The sequence below is a fragment of the Ammodytes marinus genome (genome assembly GCF_949987685.1).
Source record: "Ammodytes marinus genome assembly, chromosome: 4".
Taxonomy (NCBI): Eukaryota; Metazoa; Chordata; class Actinopteri; order Uranoscopiformes; family Ammodytidae; genus Ammodytes; species Ammodytes marinus.
Window position 1 is genome coordinate 31,732,636 of NC_137233.1, and position 27,561 is coordinate 31,760,196.

Below are 27,561 nucleotides of genomic sequence, written 5' to 3' on the forward strand. Positions count from 1 at the left end.
CAACAGTGCAGAATTAGGGATTACAATGCCAGTGAGCTAAACTGGACCTGATTGCTAGGTGAAAAGAAGAGCCTCAAAGGAAACAGTAGAAGCATAACTGCCAGTGTTGGTTCCATGGTCCAAAACAACAACAATACGATAGCAGATATTTGTTGCCAAAATACATATGCTTTTTTGTTCAAGTGTAGGCCAGTAAGGAAAACATGTCATCTCTGGAAAGGAATGACCCAATGACCTATGACATCAATTAGGAAACCTATATATGCTTATTACCACATATAGTGCGGAATCAGATCATTCAATGTCCTCTTCTCCGAGGAAACACTTCTTAAAACACTGCTCATGTTCTGCCGAAACCCGGGATCGAACCAGGGACATTTAGATCTTCAGTCTAACGCTCTCCCAGCTGAGCTATTTCGGCTCAAATTTCAGCTCTATGCTGCAAATTTCGGAAAAAACTTTGCACAAACCAATATGGTGCTGTTGCTCTGTGATAGAGCATCTGACTGAATTGGCAACAGTGCAGAATTAGGGATTACAATGCCAGTGAGCTACACTGGACCTGATTGCTAGGTGAAAAGAAGAACCTCAAAGGAAACAGTAGAAGCATAACTGCCAGTGTTGGTTCCATGGTCCAAAACAACAACAATACGATAGCAGATATTTGTTGCCAAAATACATATGCTTTTTTGTTCAAGTGTAGGCCAGTAAGGAAAACATGTCATCTCTGGAAAGGAATGACCCAATGACCTATGACATCAATTAGGAAACGTATATATGCTTATTACCACATACAGTGCGGAATCAGATCATACAATGTCCTCTTCTCCAAGGAAACACTTCTTAAAACACTGCTCATGTCCTGCCGAAACCAGGGATCGAACCAGGGACCTTTAGATCTTCAGTCTAACGCTCTCCCAACTGAGCTATTTCGGCTCAAATTTCAGCTCTATGCTGCAAATTTCGGAAAAAACTTTGCACAAACCAATATGGTGCTGTTGCTCTGTGATAGAGCATCTGACTGAATTGGCAACAGTGCAGAATTAGGGATTACAATGCCAGTGAGCTACACTGGACCTGATTGCTAGGTGAAAAGAAGAACCTCAAAGGAAACAGTAGAAGCATAACTGCCAGTGTTGGTTCCATGGTCCAAAACAACAACAATACGATAGCAGATATTTGTTGCCAAAATACATATGCTTTTTTGTTCAAGTGTAGGCCAGTAAGGAAAACATGTCATCTCTGGAAAGGAATGACCCAATGACCTATGACATCAATTAGGAAACGTATATATGCTTATTACCACATACAATGCGAAATCAGATCATACAATGTCCTCTTCTCCAAGGAAACACTTCTTAAAACACTGCTCATGTCCTGCCGAAACCAGGGATCGAACCAGGAACCTTTAGATCTTCAGTCTAACGCTCTCCCAACTGAGCTATTTCGGCTCAAATTTCAGCTCTATGCTGCAAATTTCGGAAAAAACTTTGCACAAACCAGTATGGTGCTGTTGCTCTGTGATAGAGCATCTGATTGAATTGGCAACAGTGCAAAATTAGGGATTACAATGCCAGTGAGCTACACTGGACCTGATTGCTAGGTGAAAAGAAGAACCTCAAAGGAAACAGTAGAAGCATAACTGCCAGTGTTGGTTCCATGGTCCAAAACAACAAGAATACAATAGCAGATATTTGTTGCCAAAATACATATGCTTTTTTGTTCAAGTGAAGGCCAGTAAGGAAAACATGTCATCTCTGGAAAGGAATGACCCAATGACCTATGACATCAATTAGGAAACCTATATATGCTTATTACCAAATACAGTGCGGAATCAGATCATACAATGTCCTCTTCTCCAAGGAAACACTTCTTAAAACACTGCTCATGTCCTGCCGAAACCAGGGATCGAACCAGGGACCTTTAGATCTTCAGTCTAACGCTCTCCCAACTGAGCTATTTCGGCTCAAATTTCAGCTCTATGCTGCAAATTTCGGAAAAAACTTTGCACAAACCAGTATGGTGCTGTTGCTCTGTGATAGAGCATCTGATTGAATTGGCAACAGTGCAAAATTAGGGATTACAATGCCAGTGAGCTACACTGGACCTGATTGCTAGGTGAAAAGAAGAACCTCAAAGGAAACAGTAGAAGCATAACTGCCAGTGTTGGTTACATGGTCCAAAACAACAACAATACGATAGCAGATATTTGTTGCCAACATACATGTGCTTTTTTGTTCAAGTGAAGGCCAGTAAGGAAAACATGTCATCTCTGGAAAGGAATGACCTATGACATCAATTAGGAATCCTATATATGCTTATTACCACATAAAGTGCGGAATCAGATCATACAATGTCCTCTTCTCCAAGGAAACACTTCTTAAAACACTGCTCATGTTCTGCCGAAACCAGGGATCGAACCAGGGACCTTTAGATCTTCAGTCTAACGCTCTCCCAACTGAGCTATTTCGGCTCAAATTTCTCTTGTATGCTGCAAATTTCGGAAAAAACTTTGCACAAACCAATATGGTGCTGTTGCTCTGTGATAGAGCATCTGACTGAATTGGCAACAGTGCAGAATTAGGGATTACAATGCCAGTGAGCTACACTGGACCTGATTGCTAGGTGAAAAGAAGAACCTCAAAGGAAACAGTAGAAGCATAACTGCCAGTGTTGGTTCCATGGTCCAAAACAACAACAATACGATAGCAGATATGTGTTGCCAAAATACATATGCTTTTTTGTTCAAGTGAAGGCCAGTAAGGAAAACATGTCATCTCTGGAAAGGAATGATCCAATGACCTATGACATCAATTAGGAAACGTATATATGCTTATTAGCACATACAGTGCGGAATCAGATCATTCAATGTCCTCTTCTCCGAAGAAACACTTCTTAAAACACTGCTCATGTTCTGCCGAAACCTGGGATCTAACCAGGGATATTTAGATCTTCAGTCTAACGCTCTCCCAACTGAGCTATTTCGGCTCAAATTTCAGCTCTATGCTGCAAATTTCGGAAAAAACTTTGCACAAACCAATATGGTGCTGTTGCTCTGTGATAGAGCATCTGACTGAATTGGCAACAGTGCAGAATTAGGGATTACAATGCCAGTGAGCTAGACTGGACCTGATTGCTAGGTGAAAAGAAGAACCTCAAAGGAAAGAGTAGAAGCATAACTGCCAGTGTTGGTTACATGGTCCAAAACAACAACAATACGATAGCAGATATTTGTTGCCAACATACATGTGCTTTTTTGTTCAAGTGAAGGCCAGTAAGGAAAACATGTCATCTCTGGAAAGGAATGACCTATGACATCAATTAGGAATCCTATATATGCTTATTACCACATAAAGTGCAGAATCAGATCATATAAATGTCCTCTTCTCCGAGGAAACACTTCTTAAAACACTGCTCATGTTCTGCCGAAACCCGGGATCGAACCAGGGACATTTAGATCTTCAGTCTAACGCTCTCCCAACTGAGCTATTTCGGCTCAAATTTCAGCTCTATGCTGCAAATTTCGGAAAAAACTTTGCACAAACCAATATGGTGCTGTTGCTCTGTGATAGAGCATCTGACTGAATTGGCAACAGTGCAGAATTAGGGATTACAATGCCAGTGAGCTACACTGGACCTGATTGCTAGGTGAAAAGAAGAGCCTCAAAGGAAACAGTAGAAGCATAACTGCCAGTGTTGGTTCCATGGTCCAAAACAACAACAATACGATAGCAGATATTTGTTGCCAAAATACATATGCTTTTTTGTTCAAGTGTAGGCCAGTAAGGAAAACATGTCATCTCTGGAAAGGAATGACCCAATGACCTATGACATCAATTAGGAAACGTATATATGCTTATTACCACATACAGTGCGGAATCAGATCATACAATGTCCTCTTCTCCAATAGGCCTTTCACACCAAAATGAACCAAGAGTCAGTTCCAGGCTGGTGTTGGGGTCAGTTCAAAACTGGTTACAGCCTTATCCCAGTTATGAACCGGTTGGTTTCACATCGACCGGAGACAGCCAAGAGAGCAACGTCATGACGTCACTGTAAACGTGTGTGTACGTCACCCGACGCCGCTGCTCTTGTGGCTAACGCTAAAGCTACCGCTAGCTTTAAGCACAACAACAGCGGCGAATACGTCTTATTTTTACACTTGTTGGCTCTCGCTTTGCTTTCTTAAGCAAACAGGACCCATACAGCGTATTCTCGCCGGTCAATTTGATCGCTACGTTCGGTAATTATGTTATGTTTACGTCTCGTAGTAGCGGTGTTTTTAAATATGGCGGGCATGAGGTTTGAGTTGCTCTGGTTGGTCAGGATAATCCCTCCCCCAACCGTTCGCGCAAGCAGTTCTTATCAAACCCTGCTCAATCCTGGGGTATGAGTTCCCCCGGTTTTTACGGCCCGGAGCAGGCTCTCTGGCGGTGTGAAACCAAAACACTGGCTCTAACTCCGAACAAGCCCAGAACTAGCTCCGATTTTGCGGCGGTGTGAAAGGCCTACAAGGAAACACTTCTTAAAACACTGCTCATGTCCTGCCGAAACCAGGGATCGAACCAGGGACCTTTAGATCTTCAGTCTAACGCTCTCCCAACTGAGCTATTTCGGCTCAAATTTCAGCTCTATGCTGCAAATTTCGGAAAAAACTTTGCACAAACCAGTATGGTGCTGTTGCTCTGTGATAGAGCATCTGATTGAATTGGCAACAGTGCAAAATTAGGGATTACAATGCCAGTGAGCTACACTGGACCTGATTGCTAGGTGAAAAGAAGAACCTCAAAGGAAACAGTAGAAGCATAACTGCCAGTGTTGGTTACATGGTCCAAAACAACAACAATACGATAGCAGATATTTGTTGCCAACATACATGTGCTTTTTTGTTCAAGTGAAGGCCAGTAAGGAAAACATGTCATCTCTGGAAAGGAATGACCTATGACATCAATTAGGAATCCTATATATGCTTATTACCACATAAAGTGCGGAATCAGATCATACAATGTCCTCTTCTCCAAGGAAACACTTCTTAAAACACTGCTCATGTTCTGCCGAAACCAGGGATCGAACCAGGGACCTTTAGATCTTCAGTCTAACGCTCTCCCAACTGAGCTATTTCGGCTCAAATTTCTCTTGTATGCTGCAAATTTCGGAAAAAACTTTGCACAAACCAATATGGTGCTGTTGCTCTGTGATAGAGCATCTGACTGAATTGGCAACAGTGCAGAATTAGGGATTACAATGCCAGTGAGCTACACTGGACCTGATTGCTAGGTGAAAAGAAGAACCTCAAAGGAAACAGTAGAAGCATAACTGCCAGTGTTGGTTCCATGGTCCAAAACAACAACAATACGATAGCAGATATGTGTTGCCAAAATACATATGCTTTTTTGTTCAAGTGAAGGCCAGTAAGGAAAACATGTCATCTCTGGAAAGGAATGATCCAATGACCTATGACATCAATAATGAAACGTATATATGCTTATTAGCACATACAGTGCGGAATCAGATCATTCAATGTCCTCTTCTCCGAAGAAACACTTCTTAAAACACTGCTCATGTTCTGCCGAAACCTGGGATATAACCAGGGAAATTTAGATCTTCAGTCTAACGCTCTCCCAACTGAGCTATTTCGGCTCAAATTTCAGCTCTATGCTGCAAATTTCGGAAAAAACTTTGCACAAACCAGTATGGTGCTGTTGCTCTGTGATAGAGCATCTGACTGAAATAGTAACAGTGCAGAATTAGGGATTACAATGCCAGTGTGCTACACTGGACCTGATTGCTAGGTGAAAAGAAGAACCTCAAAGGAAAGAGTAGAAGCATAACTGCCAGTGTTGGTTACATGGTCCAAAACAACAACAATACGATAGCAGATATTTGTTGCCAACATACATGTGCTTTTTTGTTCAAGTGAAGGCCAGTAAGGAAAACATGTCATCTCTGGAAAGGAATGACCTATGACATCAATTAGGAAACCTATATATGCTTATTAACACATACAGTGCAGAATCAGATCATTCAATGTCCTCTTCTCCGAGGAAACACTTCTTAAAACACTGCTCATGTTCTGCCGAAACCCGGGATCGAACCAGGGACATATATGGCGCTTTTCCACCGCATGGTATCAGCTCGACTCGACTCGACTCAACTCGCATTTTTGGCTTTTCCACCGCAATTTCATGGTACCTGGTACCACGTAGCGGCTGCTTTTTTGGTATCGCCTCGCTCTAGGTTCCAAGCGAGCTGAGCCGATGCTAAAAGGTGACGTCGGCAGACGGCCGGCCACTGATTGGCCAGAGACTATTGTCTGGCCAATCAGTGACCAGAGACTACCGGCTTCATTCTGTTGTTTATTCTCCCCAACTCTCCGGGACTTTTGAGTGTATTTACGCCGCGTGCAGCCTTCTCTGGCTCTCTTTCATTTGATTTGCATCACAGATCTGAATTTATTTTCCATATATTCGCTAAGCTCACCCAGTGTTGGTTGTTGGGGAAGTTACTTATCATACGAGAGGAGACATGTAGGGCAGCTAGCAGCTAGGCTAATAGTAGCCAGCTGGGACAGACATGATAGCGAGCGATTACATTACAAGCCTCGGACTGAACTGATTACCTCAATAAAATATTCAGGCTGAGACACGGCTTGCATTTGAAAACACGTATCCTGAAACAAGCACTAAACAGTCAACTTTATCATGCCCGTGCTTACGTGCATAGGGATGTACGTGACGCATCCCTACAGCTGACTGTGTGGCAGTCACACATCGGGACAACAACCATCCCTTTTAATGGCCCGTAGCAATATTCTTCTACTTCTTTTAGCAAACAGATACAAGGGGGGTATTTCTTAAACATTTTTCATCCGTGTTCTTGGCGGTTGGTTCAGTTAATAGTGCAACACTGCTCGCAATTTCTGCTCTGCTACTTTGTTCCGGAGTAGGCTTCCAGCCCCTTACGACGACCCCGCCCACGTTCAGCAGGTACTATTTGCGGTGGAAAACGACCCGTGCTGCTACCAAACCAAGTTGAGTCGAGTCGAGTTGAGTCGAGTCGAGCTACATTTGCGGTGGAAAAGCGCCATTAGATCTTCAGTCTAACGCTCTCCCAACTGAGCTATTTCGGCTCAAATTTCAGCTCTATGCTGCAAATTTCGGAAAAAACTTTGCACAAACCAGTATGGTGCTGTTGCTCTGTAATAGAGCATCTGACTGAATTGGCAACAGTGCAGAATTAGGGATTACAATGCCAGTGAGCTACACTGGACCTGATTGCTAGGTGAAAAGAAGAACCTCAAAGGAAACAGTAGAAGCATAACTGCCAGTGTTGGTTCCATGGTCCAAAACAACAACAATACGATAGCAGATATGTGTTGCCAAAATACATATGCTTTTTTGTTCAAGTGAAGGCCAGTAAGGAAAACATGTCATCTCTGGAAAGGAATGACCCAATGACCTATGACATCAATTAGGAAACGTATATATGCTTATTAGCACATACAGTGCGGAATCAGATCATTCATTGTCCTCTTCTCCGAAGAAACACTTCTTAAAACACTGCTCATGTTCTGCCGAAACCCGGGATCGAACCAGTGACATTTAGATCTTCAGTCTAACGCTCTCCCAACTGAGCTATTTCGGCTCAAATTTCAGCTCTATGCTGCAAATTTCGGAAACAACTTTGCACAAACCAATATGGTGCTGTTGCTCTGTGATAGAGCATCTGACTGAATTGGCAACAGTGCAGAATTAGGGATTACAATGCCAGTGAGCTACACTGGACCTGATTGCTAGGTGAAAAGAAGAACCTCAAAGGAAACAGTAGAAGCATAACTGCCAGTGTTGGTTCCATGGTCCAAAACAACAACAATACGATAGCAGATATGTGTTGCCAAAATACATATGCTTTTTTGTTCAAGTGAAGGCCAGTAAGGAAAACATGTCATCTCTGGAAAGGAATGACCCAATGACCTATGACATCAATTAGGAAACCTATATATGCTTATTACCACATATAGTGCGGAATCAGATCATTCAATGTCCTCTTCTCCGAGGAAACACTTCTTAAAACACAGCTCATGTTCTGCCGAAACCCGGGATCGAACCAGGGACATTTAGATCTTCAGTCTAACGCTCTCCCAACTGAGCTATTTCGGCTCAAATTTCAGCTCTATGCTGCAAATTTCGGAAACAACTTTGCACAAACCAATATGGTGCTGTTGCTCTGTGATAGAGCATCTGACTGAATTGGCAACAGTGCAGAATTAGGGATTACAATGCCAGTGAGCTACACTGGACCTGATTGCTAGGTGAAAAGAAGAGCCTCAAAGGAAACAGTAGAAGCATAACTGCCAGTGTTGGTTCCATGGTCCAAAACAACAACAATACGATAGCAGATATTTGTTGCCAAAATACATATGCTTTTTTGTTCAAGTGTAGGCCAGTAAGGAAAACATGTCATCTCTGGAAAGGAATGACCCAATGACCTATGACATCAATTAGGAAACCTATATATGCTTATTACCACATATAGTGCGGAATCAGATCATTCAATGTCCTCTTCTCCGAGGAAACACTTCTTAAAACACAGCTCATGTTCTGCCGAAACCCGGGATCGAACCAGGGACATTTAGATCTTCAGTCTAACGCTCTCCCAACTGAGCTATTTCGGCTCAAATTTCAGCTCTATGCTGCAAATTTCGGAAAAAACTTTGCACAAACCAGTATGGTGCTGTTGCTCTGTGATAGAGCATCTGACTGAATTGGCAACAGTGCAGAATTAGGGATTACAATGCCAGTGAGCTACACTGGACCTGATTGCTAGGTGTAAAGAAGAACCTCAAAGGAAACAGTAGAAGCATAACTGCCAGTGTTGGTTCCATGGTCCAAAACAACAACAATACGATAGCAGATATGTGTTGCCAAAATACATATGCTTTTTTGTTCAAGTGAAGGCCAGTAAGGAAAACATGTCATCTCTGGAAAGGAATGATCCAATGACCTATGACATCAATTAGGAAACGTATATATGCTTATTAGCACATACAGTGCGGAATCAGATCATTCAATGTCCTCTTCTCCGAAGAAACACTTCTTAAAACACTGCTCATGTTCTGCCGAAACCCGGGACCGAACCAGGGACATTTAGATCTTCAGTCTAACTCTCTCCCAACTGAGCTATTTCGGCTCAAATTTCAGCTCTATGCTGCAAATTTCGGAAACAACTTTGCACAAACCAATATGGTGCTGTTGCTCTGTGATAGAGCATCTGACTGAATTGGCAACAGTGCAGAATTAGGGATTACAATGCCAGTGAGCTACACTGGACCTGATTGCTAGGTGAAAAGAAGAGCCTCAAAGGAAACAGTAGAAGCATAACTGCCAGTGTTGGTTCCATGGTCCAAAACAACAACAATACGATAGCAGATATTTGTTGCCAAAATACATATGCTTTTTTGTTCAAGTGAAGGCCAGTAAGGAAAACATGTCATCTCTGGAAAGGAATGACCCAATGACCTATGACATCAATTAGGAAACGTATATATGCTTATCAGCACATACAGTGCGGAATCAGATCATTCAATGTCCTCTTCTCCGAAGAAACACTTCTTAAAACACTGCTCATGTTCTGCCGAAACCCGGGATCGAACCAGGGACATTCAGATCTTCAGTCTAACGCTCTCCCAACTGAGCTATTTCGGCTCAAATTTCTGCTCTATGCTGCAAATTTCGGAAACAACTTTGCACAAACCAATATGGTGCTGTTGCTCTGTGATAGAGCATCTGACTGAATTGGCAACAGTGCAGAATTAGGGATTACAATGCCAGTGAGCTACACTGGACCTGATTGCTGGGTGAAAAGAAGAGCCTCAAAGGAAACAGTAGAAGCATAACTGCCAGTGTTGGTTCCATGGTCCAAAACAACAACAATACGATAGCAGATATTTGTTGCCAAAATACATATGCTTTTTTATTCAAGTGTAGGCCAGTAAGGAAAACATGTCATCTCTGGAAAGGAATGACCCAATGACCTATGACATCAATTAGGAAACCTATATATGCTTATTACCACATATAGTGCGGAATCAGATCATTCAATGTCCTCTTCTCCGAGGAAACACTTCTTAAAACACTAATCATGTTCTGCCGAAACCCGGGATCGAACCAGGGACATTTAGATCTTCAGTCTAACGCTCTCCCAACTGAGCTATTTCGGCTCAAATTTCAGCTCTATGCTGCAAATTTCGGAAAAAACTTTGCACAAACCAGTATGGTGCTGTTGCTCTGTGATAGAGCATCTGACTGAATTGGCAACAGTGCAGAATTAGGGATTACAATGCCAGTGAGCTACACTGGACCTGATTGCTAGGTGAAAAGAAGAACCTCAAAGGAAACAGTAGAAGCATAACTGCCAGTGTTGGTTCCATGGTCCAAAACAACAACAATACGATACCAGATATTTGTTGCCAACATACATGTGCTTTTTTGTTCAAGTGAAGGCCAGTAAGGAAAACATGTCATCTCTGGAAAGGAATGACCCAATGACCTATGACATCAATTAGGAAACCTATATATGCTTATTACCACATACAGTGCGGAATCAGATCATTCAATGTCCTCTTCTCCGAGGAAACGCTTCTGCCAAAACCCGGGATCGTACCAGGGACATTTAGATCTCCAGTCTAACGCTCTCCCAACTGAGCTATTTCGGCTCAAATTTCAACTCTATGCTGCAAATTTCGGAAAAAACGTTGCACAAACCAGTATGGTGCTGTTGCTCTGTGATAGAGCATCTGACTGAATTGGCAACAGTGCAGAATTAGGGATTACAATGCAAGTGAGCTACACTGGACCTGATTGCTAGGTGAAAAGAAGAACCTCAAAGGAAACAGTAGAAGCATAACTGCCAGTGTTGGTTCCATGGTCCAAAACAACAACAATACGATAGCAGATATTTGTTGCCAACATACATATGCTTTTTTGTTCAAGTGAAGGCCAGTAAGGAAAACATGTCATCTCTGGAAAGGAATGACCCAATGACCTATGACATCAATTAAGAAACCTATATATGCTTATTAACACATACAGTGTGGAATCAGATCATTCAATGTCCTCTTCTCCGAGGAAACACTTCTTAAAACACTGCTTATATTCTGCCGAAACCCAGGATCGAACAAGGGACATTTAGATCTTCAGTCTAACGCTCTCTCAACTGAGCTATTTCAGCTCAAATTTCTGCTCTATGCCGCAAATTTCGGAAAAAACTTTGCACAAACCAGTATGTTGCTCTGTGATAGAGCATCTGACTGAATTGGCAACAGTGCAGAATTAGGGATTACAATGCCAGTGAGCTACACTGGACTTGATTGCTTGGTGAAAAGAAGAACCTCAGAGGAAACAGTAGAAGCATAACTGCCTGTGTTGGTTCCATGGTCCAAAACAACAACAATACGATAGCAGATATTTGTTGCCAACATACATATTCTTTTTTGTTCGAGTGAAGGCCAGTAAGGGAACATGTCATCTCTGGAAAGGAAGGACAAACATTTTTAAATTATTTATTTATTGGCTAACAATGTCGATGACCAGACCTAAAACCAAGTTTCAGGGAATTACAGAAAATCTAAAACGGTAAAGGTAGATGAGAGAAAAACATATTTAGAAAAACAAATTGAAAAGAGCTTACACATGGTGACTGGTAATGGGATAGTGGTGCATTGTATGTAAAAAAAAATATATGTGTGTGTGTGTGTGTGTGTGTGTGTGTGTGTGTGTGTGTGTGTGTGTGTGTGTGTGTGTGTGTGTGTGTGTGTGTGTGTGTGTGTGTGTGTGTGTGAGCAGGGCTCTCCAGCAGGACATCCAAACAGCTGTCAAAGTTCTGCTCCATATCAGCGGTGACAGGCAGCCTGGCAGTGTGGCGCAGGAGATGTTTTTTATACCCTTGAACACTGTCCTATCTCATTTCTGGAAATATTTGAATCCTGTCTGTTGTAATGTGATTGGTGGACTCAAATAAAGAATTAAAATGTGTGTGTGTGTGTGTGTGTGTGTGTGTGTGTGTGTGTGTGTGTGTGTGTGGAGCGCAACAGTCACGTGGAGAGGAATGCATGGTGTGCTGTATGGTACATTTGGAGCCTATGGAGCCTATTTGGTTTGCATGACTTCAAATAGTGTGACATAGAAATCCCTATTCTTGTTATGTCTAAGTCAACTACACCACAGAGCGGTTTTTCTCCTTTAAATGTATGTTCATACCAAACTGAAGGTGAGCAACCTGGATGCTTCGTATTTGTAGGACAGGTAGATGAAAGCCAGTCTTCCTACTGTGATGGAGGCCCAAAATATACTGTCCAGACAACCAGCTGTCTTATGATGCATGAGCAGAGGGGGGGACACTGCGTACGTGTAGACAAAGCCAGCGTAGGAGCCCTACAGTGCAAGAAACAAAGAGGAAAGTTAGCTAACAAAGATTTTGTGTTTTATTTTTCCTTTCTTACACATTTTTACCAATAGATTTTCAATTGTTTACAAAGAGTTTACAATTTTTCAGTTTCAAATTCAACACTGTTCTCCCAGGCCTGTTTATACAGTAACGATTTTGAAAAAAACGCAAAAGTATTTTTACTTTTGCGGCCTATAATTTACATGATAATGTCTTCTGTTTTCAGGAATTCTACGTGATGAAAAAAGAGGACAGAAAGCTTGTCAATTGCACTGTCACTCTGAATTAAATCCAATTAACAAACTATCAAAACATACACGGCCCCAATAAGTCTACTCGCAACCCTGTGCTATCACCAAAAGCTTCATGAATGTCAATGGCATTCATTTTTGGTTACGTTAAAACGTTTTCATGAGCTTCAGATGTGTTTGAGTTATGACTAGAGTAAAAGTGCAGTTTTTGATCAAATTGTGGAAATAAGCCGATGACGATCGATGCTGTGTGTCACGGCTACGGTTGTCGCTTCATTTGCTTCCTGTAATTTAAACCAATGCCAAATTAGCTGGACTGCAACACTTCTCACCCTCCCACTAGTGTAACATGTTTGTGTTTTTGTGTGTGTGTGTGTGTGTGTGTGTGTGTGTGTGTGTGTGTGTCTATAGATTTAGCAGGAAGTCTCACTATAATTCCATCGTTGATGAAGAGGATGGCCCCACCCAGAGCATGAAGGAGGAAGAAAGTAGCAGGGCGACCCTGAAGTTTGGCAGGGTTACAGCAACCAAACGTACTCCCATGACCTGGATAGACATGTATACTTAGATGGTCTATCATTTCATTTGAATAGAAAAGTCCAAAACACACATATTGTTCATTCTTCATCCTTACCACTGTCCACCGAGGGGCTTGTGCTGGATCCAGAGTCTTTGCCGAGCAGACGTGGACTGTTGCTGGAGCAAGGCAGCACACTCTCATGGTACATCAATGCAATCACTATCATTGGCACAGGGAGCTGCAAGGACACACACAGACAGACAGAGAGACACACACACACACACACACACACACACACACACACACACACACACACACACACACACACACACACACACACACACACACACACACACACACACACACACACACACACACACACACACACACACACACACACACACACACACACACACACACACACACACACACACACAAAGGTTATTGTTGGCCAAGTTAATAGTCAACACTTCCTGTCAGTTGAATTAAATTGTGACCCTCTCTTCAAAAAAGTAGGAACAACACCATTTTAAGGCGAGACACCCCAGGTGAATAGGGATTTTTTTTAAACTTATAGATATCATCATGAAACTTTGCCAGTTGATTACTGACACTAACACAATTATTTTTTGTATTACATGTTTTTCTTTAATATTTTATTAAATATGCAAATATGGCAATATTTAACCAATTATGCGTAAATTTGGGTCATTTTTCGAGAAAAAAATCGAGATGTTGGATAAAGCCAGAGTTAAAATCTCTATTTTATTTTAAGCACATATTAGTTTCTAAAGTTTTTACAGAACAGATTTTGGATACAGCCTTTTTTCATTTAATAAATCAAAAAATACTATGTACATGTCTTATAAATGCATTTTAGGCATGTTTTTAGGAGGAAAATGTATCATAAATCAGACAATTAACAATATATTAACAAATCCTTCTGTAAAAACCTTTGAAATAGTGCTATGAATGATTATAGAAAGTTTGGTTGATGTCAGTGGTCTAGAAGTTGAGATATCTTTCGCACAGTATTGGAAAAAGCTCATTTTGAGAAAACGACCGTTAAAGATAAAAACGTGAATTCTGCTGATAATCACTGATTATAGCTAGAGTAATTTATTGAATTAGGCCCTACACCCCTCAATGCCATATAGGCCTACCACTGCTTAACATATATAAACCATAGCATAGTAACATTTACATCACATGCTAATTTAAACGTGATTCAATCATTATTAGCCACTGTCTGTCAACCTGCTCCGGAGTCGGCACAGACGCTCTCTCTCCCCACCATGTCCCCTCTGATCCTCTGACAGTCTGTGTCTCTCCGACGTGATCGGCGTGATTTACATGTCTTTAACACTTCTCCCCTTCAAATGGCGATCATGTAATGTCCGTAGCCAATTGATTAAGTATTTTTTTTGTGTTGGTTTGGCATATTTTCGGCATTTTTCCCATTTTATTTTGTGATTTTCGAGCTACCGCGGCTAGCATCACGTGATGCCTTTTAGCGAATCACATCGTCAGAAATGTGCATTAGCCAATGAGGTCGCGTTCCTAGCATTGAATCCCTCCTCACACTTTCACGATTGGTTACTGATACAAAGGAAATGACCATATTTGGATCAGATAACGTTGTTCTTGAGATTCAGAGCTCTCCAACAGTACCATGGTTATTATGATTCATACAGCGGTCGCGGTGCTGTATGTTACGTTAGAATGCTCACTTTTGACGAATTTAGGAGCAAAATACAGACGCAAGCAGTCAAAGTTTAGTAAAATAAACACCTAAAACGTATATTTTGGACCATTTATCCATACTAGTATGAAAGAAGAGATGTTATGGAAGCTAAATAGACACAAATCTCAAAATTGACCAGTGCTCAAAAAAACGATGTTTTTGCCTGCCGTGTCTCGCCTTAAATCCCCATCCTGTGCTTGAAACAGATCCAGTTCAAATATTAAAAGGCAATTGAATTTCTTGTAATTTGGCAGCTTATCCTTTTATCTGAGATGCGATATCAAGGCTCATGGCCATCTGAAGACATACTAATAACACTGAAAAAAACAGAATTGAAAATAAGGACACAATACTGAGTGGCTCTAAAGAGCAGCTAATGTTTTTTTGGAAATGTCATTATATCATTTAAATCCATTTGGATCACTTACTGTACAAGTGAAATTGTGAATGGGAAATCTAGCTGTGGGATAACTAATTTGTAGGGGTGTCACGATCACCCAAAATATTGATTTGATTTGTGTTTCGATTTTAAGGGCATGATTCGATTCTCGAATTTGTTTACATTTTTAAAAGAAGGCTGCTAATAGTCTAGGATTATTGTTGTTATGCAATAAGAAAAATGTAATTTCAAAAGATGGTCTCCATGGTGTCATGAGATGATCTCCATAAGGCTATTATTTATTATTTGCAATGGACCACAAAAATGCCTTATTGTCAAATTGAAGTAATTTATTTTCAATATAAATGTAACAATAACCAGTCAATTGGAAACAAAATAAGATAAATCATAAAAGGTACCTGTCATCCTGCTACAACAGAGCGGATACAAATCATAAACTCGGTATAAACTCCTGAAGCTGCTTGATAACCAGCTGATGGTTTAAATAGGACAGGTTGTTGGGACACTGCTCTAGTATTCGGCCATCACACTGGCGCGGACCTTCGTTTTAACTCTGAACAAACAGCTTTTACGCGGCAGGGTGTTTAATACGACGGCACAACACCGGACGAGTGTAGCACAACGCACATGCAAGTGGAAACTACGTTCGGACCAGTAGGCCTATGTTACACGTGCATAGCAGAGCCTTCAAACTTTGGTCAACTCACCGGGTTGCAAAATATTTCCACACCTGAAGCTCAGGGGACTTTTCAGCGGGTGCCATGGTATATTTTGGCTGCAGCTGCAGGTATGTAGGACGGGAACAGGCAGCGACTGGCTAATTTTTTTTTCTTTTTTGCACGTCTGCCGAACGTGACTCTGGGGGCGGGGCAAATCAACGATTCCACCTTTCACTTCGATTGTCGAGATTTTTACGTCATTTGGATCAGTTTTCAACTTACAATCGTGAGATCGTGACACCCCTACTCATTTGTATAATTATGAGCGATTTCTTTTGTGTGCAAATGTTTTATACTGCAAAGCCTCACCAGAAAAAGTAAGATTGGAAACAATAACATTTATCTGACTGTATTGCTGTATACGATTTGATAAAACATATGAAAGACTGATATTTAAAACAACTACTTAAATGTTTGGCCTGTTTTAGGCCATATCTTGGTCGACCACATCCTTATTGAAATACTTCCAAAAACTAGCCTATTGAATTTGCCAACTTAGACTTGGTACAGACATCCATGTCCATAACAGGATCAATTGTTATCACTTTGGTGATCCTTTAACTTTTTATCAAGCGCCACCATCAGATTGAAATTTTCATTTGTCCAAAAGTTTTGGTTTATATCAGCTGCCACTTTTTGTCAGAAATTCTGCAACAGTGGATAAGCACAACATCCCATGCCTTGTAGGCTACTTAGCGATGCATTTCTAAAATGGATTGTTTGTCTGACCTATTGCAATCCCTGTCCCCTATTCCCTAAGTAAATCAGGCTATGATACATTATGTAAGTTTTTCTCTTTCCAAACGCATGAAAACAGAGACAAATTATTCCAAAGCATCAGATGCGAGGAAGCATAGTTTCGCACTCTATTAGTAAGGCAGCAAACTTTATTTCTACAACTAAAATTGGTTTTAAATCTGGCTGATACAGTCACTGTCATTAACCCATTTGAAAACAAGATACGTTTAAGTCAATATTAAACATATCACTAGCATGCGTTGTATACATTTCTATTTCACCAATCATATAACACTTTAATGCTAATATTACATGACATTAATATTGACATGAACTCACATTGATAAGAGCCATGATCCAGAAAGCGTACGAGACCCTGGTGATGACTTCCCCCTCTGTGTGCAGAGGATACTGGGACGTGTTGTGAAGTGCCGCTCCGTGTGCGCCCATGCTGCTGCGGAGGTGCTGGAGGTCTGAAGAAGACGATGAGTTGGAGGTCCAGTTGGTACCCAGGACACAGTTGTCATCTGCAAGGAAAGGATCAGCTACCAGGGGACTAACCAGTGCTCCCAGGCCTATGAAGAAATGCAAGGTCTGGGGCGAAACATGGACAAAAAATCCCCTTAAGTCAACTTTATTTGAAAGAAGTTGGACAGACTGAACAGAATTTAAAGGAAGGACAGGACATGAAACCAAAGGGTTGAGAAACATAGCAAATGGAGATGCTTCCACACAGGTGCACTGAAATGATAAGATTAAGCAAATACTATCCAATCAGGCTCTGTGCCATGTATGAAAATTCGCAACATGCCAATGTTGATTCTGATTTAGTATCAGGATCAAGAGGAAAATATCTAAGTGACTTTCAAAGAGGGTTGCTTCCTGCAGCAGCTTCAGTCACACATACTTTTCAACTGGCTCGTGTTTCCATAGGAGCAATGACTCAAGTGACATTTACATTTAGATCTATGGGAAAGACTTCAGTGAACAGGGTCAGACATTGCATATAGTACATGTATAAACGACACCAGTATTGCGCTCTCCACCACCATAATCAAAACACCAAATGAGGGAATATCCTTTGGAATAATGGTCTTGGAGAATCAATACTGAGATGCACTGAAGTTGTTCTGGCGCTACAAGGTGGCACAACACCTTACCAAGACACTGTCGATTTCTTCTTCAATTTGACGTGGCCAAAATAAGTTTGATATGGCTATCAATTTATCAACCTATGATCTGTTTCCACAGTATTTTCCCCTTAGCATACAGTATACGCACAAATACACACACAAGTTCACAACTTTTTCCTGACCTGCAGGAAGATGGCGGAGTCTTTCTGGTACAGCTTCACCAGCTGCAGGTTGGCAATGGTGTCAATAACGCCCATGGATAGGCCAGCAAGCGCCATGACGACAGACAACGGTACCACTTGGTGACATAGAGGTATGATGGCAAACACAAGCGAGATGATGAGAGTGCAGGAGAGGAGGGCTGACAGGGAGGGAATGAGTCTGGAGAAAACACAGAAAAAGATAAGACCCAAAGGTTTTTCAATTTACTCCAGGTTGTTAAAGGTCACCTTTTGTCAAAATCAGTGAATATCTCCCCATTTTCCACTACAAAAAAAGACAGTCCAGGCATTATACATGGGCATGTTGCTAGCTACGGTGTGTCCGTTTTGTTGACATACCCTTTGTTTACATACCAGTTTAAAGAGCCTAGGTTGTGTATTAACACCAGATTTTTTTTCAGTGCGGAAACAGTACGGATAGGTACTGTATCGTGAGGATATATTCACTGATTTTGATAAAAAGGGATTTTGAGAAAAAGGTTTCTCCAGAATCACTGACTCCACGTTGGTACCACTTTACAATAAGGGTACATTAATTAAATGTGAATTAATGCTTAGTTAATGCTATTAATGGCTAGTTAATGCTTATTAAGCATTGAGTAACTGTTATGATTATTTAAAATATTGATGTATTTATTTGACAGGGACATTTAACATTTCTGTAAATATGCCAGATTTAGCCAAAAGGTTAGTTTCCATCTGCAGTCCTTGGCCAGATGTAACAATAGGCTCCATAAAAAGCAAATAACAGGAAGAGTTAAAAAAAGAACATATAAAAGCAACAGATAAAACATTAATTAACGGTTAGTTAATGCTTGGTTGGGCATTTACTATGCTAAGTTAACTAATGATTAGATAAGCATTTCAGTTGCTTATCAAGCATTAACTTAGCATTTTGAAAGGCTAGTTATTGATGAATAACTGTTAAGTGTGCATTAAATAAGCATTTACTAACATTTGATTAATGTACCCTTATTGTTAAGTGTTACCCCCACTTTAAATGACTTACATTGATTCACTTTACTAAGAATTGTAAATGATCAGAGTGTTCAACGTATTGGACTGTTGGTTAGGCCAGGCTAGATTTAATAGGACATTTCCAGCTTCTTGTTGTTCTGTAGTAAAGTCACCTTGATGGGCTGCAGCACCACTTACTTGTATTTACCCAGTAGGTTTTATCAATGCCCTCCAGTAGCAAAACACCTCCACATTATACGTTATATATATTCTCAGTATTTCCTGCCAACTTTCCAATATCTGTATAACCTTGACCCAGATTAATATTAGTTTATTGTGGGGACATTCTGCCCTTTATATCACGAAAATGATGTAAACACTAGTGTCAAAGAAACCCTTTTAAAGCAGCATCGTTGTGTAAAGCTTTGCAAAGTTCGAGGTATTAAATCAACAGCACATGACTGAGGTGCGCACTCCAATCAGCAAGCCTCCTGGGCAAATGACTTAATAACTAACTGTGAGCTAGACAGAGAGATATCTGTGTGTCAACAGATGCTCAGCTACCACAATATCCATGTTGGAGAAATATGTACATGTAGGTGGTTAAGAGATAGGGGATTGTTTAAGTAACAGGATAGCAATGTTGTTCAATCCACCCACATGCCTTGTTCCAGACGGAAATATCTCAAATACTATGACAAAGATTTACTTTTGTATATACATGTGTTTATGGTCTCCAGAGGTGGTCCCAGCCATATCAGGTATCACATCTTTAGTCTAGCAAGTGCCACCATGATCCACCAACCAGTTATCCAGTGAAATACTTACATCAATTTCTAATTTGAAATAAAAGATTAAATGTTGGATTCTGTTATTATTTTTCAACTGCAATGACACAATTTCCCTTAGAGGAAGAATTCAATTAAGTATCTATTTAGCGCCACCATTAGGTTGAAATTTAAGTTATCAGTAAATACATTTAGAATGGATTGCCATGAAATCTGACCAACAGAAGCAATGACTTTTCCATCAGTCTCAGGAGTTTGTTAATGTTAGCTAATGCTAATGAACATTGTATAAACATTATACCAGCTTAGCATGATAGCTAGGGGCGTTTCTAGGTGTTAACAAGGTCTGGGGTTAAACTGGTGCTGAGGTTAGAGTGTGTGCACACTGCACACAGCCTGCGGAAAAACAAATTGGGGTTGGGCCCTGCATCAATTACGATGGTATGACTACTACAAACATTGCATAATAATTCATTTATACATTTTCTTTTAAGTAAGGTTACGACATTTGCTCTGGACAAATTTGAAAAAGTACACTTAGACTGTAAAATCCAGTCCCACCCACACACATACATACAGTATGCACATTTATACACACACACACACACACACACACACACACACACACACACACACACACACACACATGCACAAAGACACAGTGGCAAAGGTTGGGGATAGTAGGAATCTGAAATATTACCATTTCATGAAGTTACATTTTTTTCATTCGTGATGAAAATTTAAGGCTAGACCAAAACTATTCCTTGTTTAATCGCTGGATGTCAACATTGTCACAATGAGCCTGTTAGCATGCTGACATTAGCATTTCAATCACAGAACAGCCACTATCAGTTGATAATAGCCTTTCTAGTGCAATTATTCTATCTGACAGAGTTGTAGTTGTGATAATAAGTTGATTAAGTATAGCACCTTGCACAGACATACAATTCACAAACTGCAATGAAGATAGATAGATAGATAGATAGATAGATAGAAGGATAGAAGAATAGAAGGATAGATAGATAGATAGAAAGATAGAAGGATAGAAAGATAGATAGAAGGATAGATAGATAGATAGATAGATAGATAGATAGATAGATAGATAGATAGATAGATAGATAGATAGATAGATAGATAGATAGATAGATAGATAGATAGATAGATAGATAGATAGATAGATAGATAGATAGATAGATAGATAGATAGATAGATAGATAGATAGATAGATAGATAGATACAGTGGAGGAAATAAGTATCTGATCCCTCACCGATTTTGTAAATTTGCCCACTTGCAAAGAAATGAGCGGTCTATCATTTTCAAGTTTATTTTAACAGTGATAGACAGAATATCAAAAAGAAAATCCAGAAAATCACATTAAAAATATATATAAATTATTTTGCATTTCATTGAGTGAAATAAGTATTTGATCCCCTACCAACCATAAAGAATTCTGGCTCCCACAGATTAGCCTCTTGCTTTAAAAAAGTATTCCTAATCTCAACTAGTTTCCTGTATAAAACACACCTGTCTCAAGTTGTTACCTGTATAAAAGACACCTGTCCACAGAGTCAATAAATCAAACTCCAACATCTCCATCATGGGCAAGACCAAAGAGCTGTCTAAGGACATCAGGGACAAGATTGTAGACCTGCACAAGGCCGGAACAGACTACAAGACCATTGGCGAGAAGCTGGGTGAGAAGGAGACAACTGTTGGTGCGATTTTTCGAAAATGAAAGAAACACAAAATGACCATCAATCTCCCTCGGTCTGGGGCTACATGCAGGATCTCACCTTGTGGGGTGTCAATGATCATGAGAAAGGTGAGGGATCAGCCCAGATCTACACAGGAGGAGCCTGTTTATGATCCCATAGCAGCTGGGACCACAGTCACCAAGAAAACCATTGGTAACACACTATGCCGTAATGGATTGAAATCCTGTAGTGCCCGTAAGGTCCCCCTGCTCAAGAAGGGACATGTACAGAACCGTCTGAAGTTTGCCAATGAACACCTGAACGACTCAGAGAATGTTTGGGAGAAGGTGATGTGGTCAGATTAGAACAAAATCAAGTTCTTTGGTATCATAGTGACTCGCCATGCTTGGAGAAAGAGGAATTCTGACTATGACCCCAAGAACACCATCCCCACAGTCAAGCATGGAGGTTGAAGCATTATGCTTTGGGGGTGTTTCTCTGCTAAGGGGACAGGTGGACTTCACTGCATCAAAGGAAATATGGATGGGGCCATGTACCATGAAATACTAGGTGATAACCTCTTTCTCTCAGCCACGTCTGTAAAAATGGGTCATGGATGGGTCTTCCAGCACGTCAATGACCCTAAAAATACAGCAAAGGCAACAAGGGAGTGGCTCAAGAAGAAGCACATTAAGGTCAGGGAGTGGCCTAGCCAGTCTCCGGACCTTAATCCAATAGATCTGTGGAGGGAACTGAAGCTCAAGTGACAGCCTCGAAACCTTAAAGATTAGGAGAGGATCTGCAAAGAGGAGTGGTCCAAATATCCTCCTGAGCTGTGTGCAAACCTGGGGCCGGTTGCACCAACTGGTCTTAACTAAGCCTGGTCGTAACTGCTAAGTAGGGCGTAGTTAAGACCAGGCTTAAGAATGGACCTAACGCCGGTTGCACCAACGGGACTTATGCCTGGTCTTAACTACGCCCGGTCTTAGCCATGCGCGGCCATGTGAATGTTCCATGGAATGCGCATATCACTGCGTTTCTAGGATACCTCATGACGACATGCTATTTTGTTGAGACTGGACAACCAAAATGATGGAGGAAATGAGAAGAAAAGGAAATTTTACTTATTCAGAAATAAGACAACTGATAGAAATAGGCCTACATCGAGAACAAGACCCACTGACTGCAAGCAGTCCAACGTAAATAGGCTACTAGTGAAAAAAAGGCAGCTTGGCTTGTGATTAGGTCTACGGACAGCGTTAAAATAAATATTAAATATAGCACTATAACCTTTCTACTCGGCCCAGGCACGCAGCATGTCTTCCCGTGACCGGGACAAGATTTTACGTTTATAATGCCCCCCGCTTCCCATGCACAGAAAGACGAGAGCCTTCAGTAAAGCGCTGAGGTGCGCACTAATGCGCATTACCAAGATGTTCTCATTAGAAATTCAATCAAAACGTAGGATTGACTAAATTAATAATAAAAGGGTTAGTATTGGAAAACAGAGTTTGTGGCCAGTGACGTTGTTTTAACAAAAGCCAAGACATAACTGGTTTATGCGCGCACGCAGCACATTGTTTTGTAGGGAGTTTTTTCTTGTGCCTATGACTCTCAGCAGCGCTCTCTCTCTGACAAAAAATGACCAAAAGTTAGAGGAAAGCCCGTTTGTAGGAGAAGATTGGGTGCACACTTCTACATAGGCTATTTTACAGTAGCCTAGTATTTTTTTTCTATTGTTTTTGTTTTTATAATGGATCGTTGCGCACACTCCTGTGATGGAGGAGGCTCGTCATTTTTGTGAAGGCTACATAAACGTTTTGTTAACATAGAGGTCTACCCTTTGTCATACGGACAAAGCATGGGAATAGAAAACAGTAAACAGTAAAAGCAGTGTCGATCATAGTCTACAGCGACAGTCGAGAATTACGATCAGCTTTTTCATTCTCCTCTGCGCACACTGTTCTCTCTTCCAGCGCACACACGCTTGATCCAAGCGCAACGCCACCGTTTATGCCCGAAAAAAGCTAGGTGGACACAGGCTCTTTATTGAAAATTAACAAAAAATCACATTGAGACAACTTAAAGTTGGTAAAGCAGGATATACAGGTGCCTGCCTGCGTGCTGCCTGACAGCCATCGCCATATGCAATTACTGCCACAGCGCATCAAGTTACTTCTGTGTCGGAGCATTATGCCAACAGCTGAGTCTTTTAACAAGGGATCCATGCAGAGCTGCAGGTGAAGGGATCGCCTCTCCCGATTAACCAGTTAACTTGATGCGCAATGGCAATAATTAAAAAGGAAGAGCAGGTAGGCAGACACCTGTATAGAGAGAGAGAGAGAGAGAGAGAGAGAGAGAGAGAGAGTATACGTGCGGCACACAATTTATTTCCGCGAGCATTACTCATATTCTCTCATACCTTGGCTTTTGTTGACACACAACTGGATGGATTTGATGTTTTTGGAATAGAAACGGCTTAGAATTTTGACTTTACGCCTGCCCCTGACCAGGCGTAGGATTTACGCCTAGTCTTAGTGAAAAGAACGCTAAGCCCAGTTGGTGCAACCGGCGTAACGGTTAGGTCGGACTTAGAACGCCAAGTTACGACCAGGCGCAGTTAAGACCAGGCTTACGCCCAGTTGGTGCAACTCTGGGCTGGGTTATTAAACGCCATGTCTCCGTTTTCTTTTTGTTAGTTACCACATTTGATTGCTTGGCCGTGAGTGTCTCTTTGTGGTTGCTGTATAATTCTATTACTTTTCGTATCTCAAGATCGGTGAAGTTCCCTTTTCTCTTCCTGTTTTCCTCCATCATTTTCGGATGTCAAGTAGGCTAAAATAATAGCGTTTTCGGCACGAGGTATCCTAGCAACGCGGTGATGTGCGCATTCCATGGAACATTCACATGGCCGCGCATGGCTAAGACCGGGCGTAGTTAAGACCAGGCGTAAGTCCCGTTGGTGCAACCGGCGTTAAGTCCATTCTTAAGCCTGGTCTTAACTACGCCCTACTTAGCAGTTACGACCAGGCTTAGTTAAGACCAGTTGGTGCAACCGGCCCTCATCAACTACAAGACACGTCTGACCTCTGTACTTGCCAACAAGGGTTTCTCCACCAAGTACTAAGCAATGTTTTGATAGGGAATCAAATACTTATTTATTTCACTCAATGAAATGCAAAATAATGTATATCTTTTTTTAGGTGATTTTCTGGATTTTCTTTTTGATATTCTGTCTATCACTGTTAAAGTAAACCTAGCATTACAATTATAGACCGTTCATTTCATTGTAAGTGGGCAAACTTACAAGATCAGTGAGAGATCAAATACTTATTTCCTCCACGATAGATAGATAGATAGATAGATAGATAGATAGATAGATAGATAGATAGATAGATAGATAGATAGATAGATAGATAGATAGATAGATAGATAGATAGATAGATAGATAGATAGATAGCAGACTGAAAGTTACCCATTTATATTAAAACTGGTGAGTGACAAAAGGGGTATATTTGCAATCCCAAGCTATATTATGTATCGTGCATCAAAAGCACCTGTCGCCACACATTTCCATATACACTCACATTCACTCATCAGTTTGCGGTTCCGTTTGCTCAATGTGTGAGGTAAGGCACAGACCTGAGAAAAGCCTCTGTCATTTGAATGTTGCAGATTTGCCAGTCAAATTTAGAATACTGTCTAACTGTTGAATGTGAAAGTCCCAATTAAATACTTAAAATACCTACATTTAGCCAATCCAGGGCTACAGCCATGATTTAGAAAACATGTTTCTAGACTCGTTGTATTACTTATTTTATTATTTTATATACAAAATTAAAGTTCCCTTTCTTAATTTAAGTGTTCAATTGGATTTTCTTTATATTGTGTCTACCTATGGTATTGTCTTATTGTTGTTACATGACTGTTTGTAAACTGCCAGGTATTTGATCCCCAAAATAGAGAATGACCACAAAAACTAATCATGGGGCCAGTTTCACAGACATGGATTAGGCCTAGTCCTGGACTAAATGGAATTTTGAATGGGGGATGTCCATTGAAAGTACAATTTAGTCCAGAACTAGGCTTAATCCATGTCTGCGAAACCGGCCCATGATGTTTTACAGTAGTAGCCTATCTTTTTTTTTTCACAATTCAAAAATGAACAAGAATATGTATTATACTGTTATATTATTATCCTATAGGCATATTTAAGAACGTTTGATTCATTGCTCGCTAACCATCAACACTCACGTTTTCTTGAGCAGTCCTCCCAGGCTGCTGCCCACCAACAGGGCAAACTGCTGGGAGAAGAAGACCCATGTGATCTGCTGCAGGGTGGACGTGGTCTGACACCGCAGGTCCAGGATGGTGGGCCCCAGGAAGGCGATGCACAGCCCGAAGCTGAAGAACACGCTCCAGTAGGTGAAAGTCTGCTGCCAGCGGCGCTTAAACAGCGACCAGATCCGCTCGTCCAACCGCGGCGGCATCTCGGTCGAAAAGATGAGACAGTCCTGAGCGCTTTGGATTTTTTTTCTATTTATTTTTTTAACTTTATCTAACCAGACAGGTCATTAGAACAAATCCTTAATGCGGTGGGGGGCACAACAGTTGCATGCTACTCCTGTATAATGAACAAGAACTCTATGCAGACTGAATTATACTTCCACCAGTGCCAACGGATAAAGTAAACAAAAGCTTCACGAGATCCTCATGTCGTTCATTTTGCCCAGTTGAGTCGGACGTCACGCTGATTGGCTGGGGTTCCAAGGACCCGCCCACTTTTCGGACTGGCTTCAGATCAGTTTTTCACTAGCGCATTCCAGAGGGTATTAGGACTCGAATAATATTTCAGAAAAAGCCAGTGATGGAACAAAAATAAAAGAAGAGTAAAAAGCTAAAGGAACATATACATATTTTAGATTTAGTTTTTAAAACTGCCTATTATATTGTATGTGATTTAATAACAGCATATGTGTTGACTTTGGATGGAAAAGACACACAATGGGATAGCATCACTTTCCATGTAAATAGACTTTATTATCGTTGTATTTATTATTATTTGTGTGTGTTTTTTTGGGAGTTCCTGGCAGATTTTCCCCTGTTTTAAATTGACCAAATGGTAAATCAGATTAAGCTGAGTTTGCACTGAAAAATAGTTATGCATGTATTGCGAGGACAGTGCTATCCAGATGCATAGAAAACTGGCAAACGTTATGTCAAAAGTAATGCAAAATAATTAAGGTGAAGCAGTCATTGGCAATGAGATTCCAAGTTTTAAAGCTCCATTTACCAATGCTCATACAAATATAGCCTGTATAATAATGCATATAATAAAAAAGCTGATAGGCTAAAATCTTACACATAAAGACATACATTATATCAGTGATTCTTGAGAAGTGGGACAAAACAGGGTGCAATGTTGAAATACAAACCCTATGTTTCGGCAAACTAAATTACATGTATGTATCCAACATATACTAAACTACTGAGCTAAGCTTTGACACAACCTACCCAGGTTTTTTTTTTTTACCGTCATTGGCCTATCACCACTGTCAGATGTCAACTCAGTCAGATTTCCTGTCTGACGGTGTTGACATATTTAACGTTTCTTAAACATAACAAATGGAATTTTTCTAGTAGCCATTTGGTTAGGTGATAGTATGAACTACTTCAGGGAAATAAAATTATAAAAACATTTCAAATAACTTCTTCAGAAAGGGTAAGTCGGTGTTGACATATCATGGTTGTGACACAGGACTTTCAAGATTCGGAATGTAAAATATTCTATAACTACAACACTTATCAGAGCCTGTCTGACTCCAATGTACTCTGCAGAGGTAGAATTTGACAAGAGGTCCTTCAAAGTGACAGCTGCCTCTTATTTCGCCTGATTTTATTACATTTCACATAATAAAATGTCTGACGGTGTTGACTTACAGTAAAGTGGT

The 27,561-nt window shown here is 40.8% G+C and overlaps 1 protein-coding gene across 1 annotated transcript in view; it reads right to left on the bottom strand.

Moving 5' to 3' along the window:
* The window catches only part of LOC307249794 (major facilitator superfamily domain-containing protein 4A-like), a gene marked incomplete at its 5' end in the record, with an annotated part of 106,552 nt that extends 80,452 nt beyond the window's left edge, over positions 1-26,100 (bottom strand). Inside the window, 6 exons of the mRNA XM_080026646.1 lie at positions 12,258-12,431; positions 13,126-13,241; positions 13,330-13,453; positions 17,156-17,410; positions 18,132-18,330; positions 25,865-26,100. Of these exons, the coding sequence (XP_079882772.1) occupies positions 12,258-12,431; positions 13,126-13,241; positions 13,330-13,453; positions 17,156-17,410; positions 18,132-18,330; positions 25,865-26,100 (1,104 nt within the window). The remainder of the gene's footprint in view (positions 1-12,257; positions 12,432-13,125; positions 13,242-13,329; positions 13,454-17,155; positions 17,411-18,131; positions 18,331-25,864) is intronic.
* Between the last annotated feature and the right edge of the window lie 1,461 nt (positions 26,101-27,561).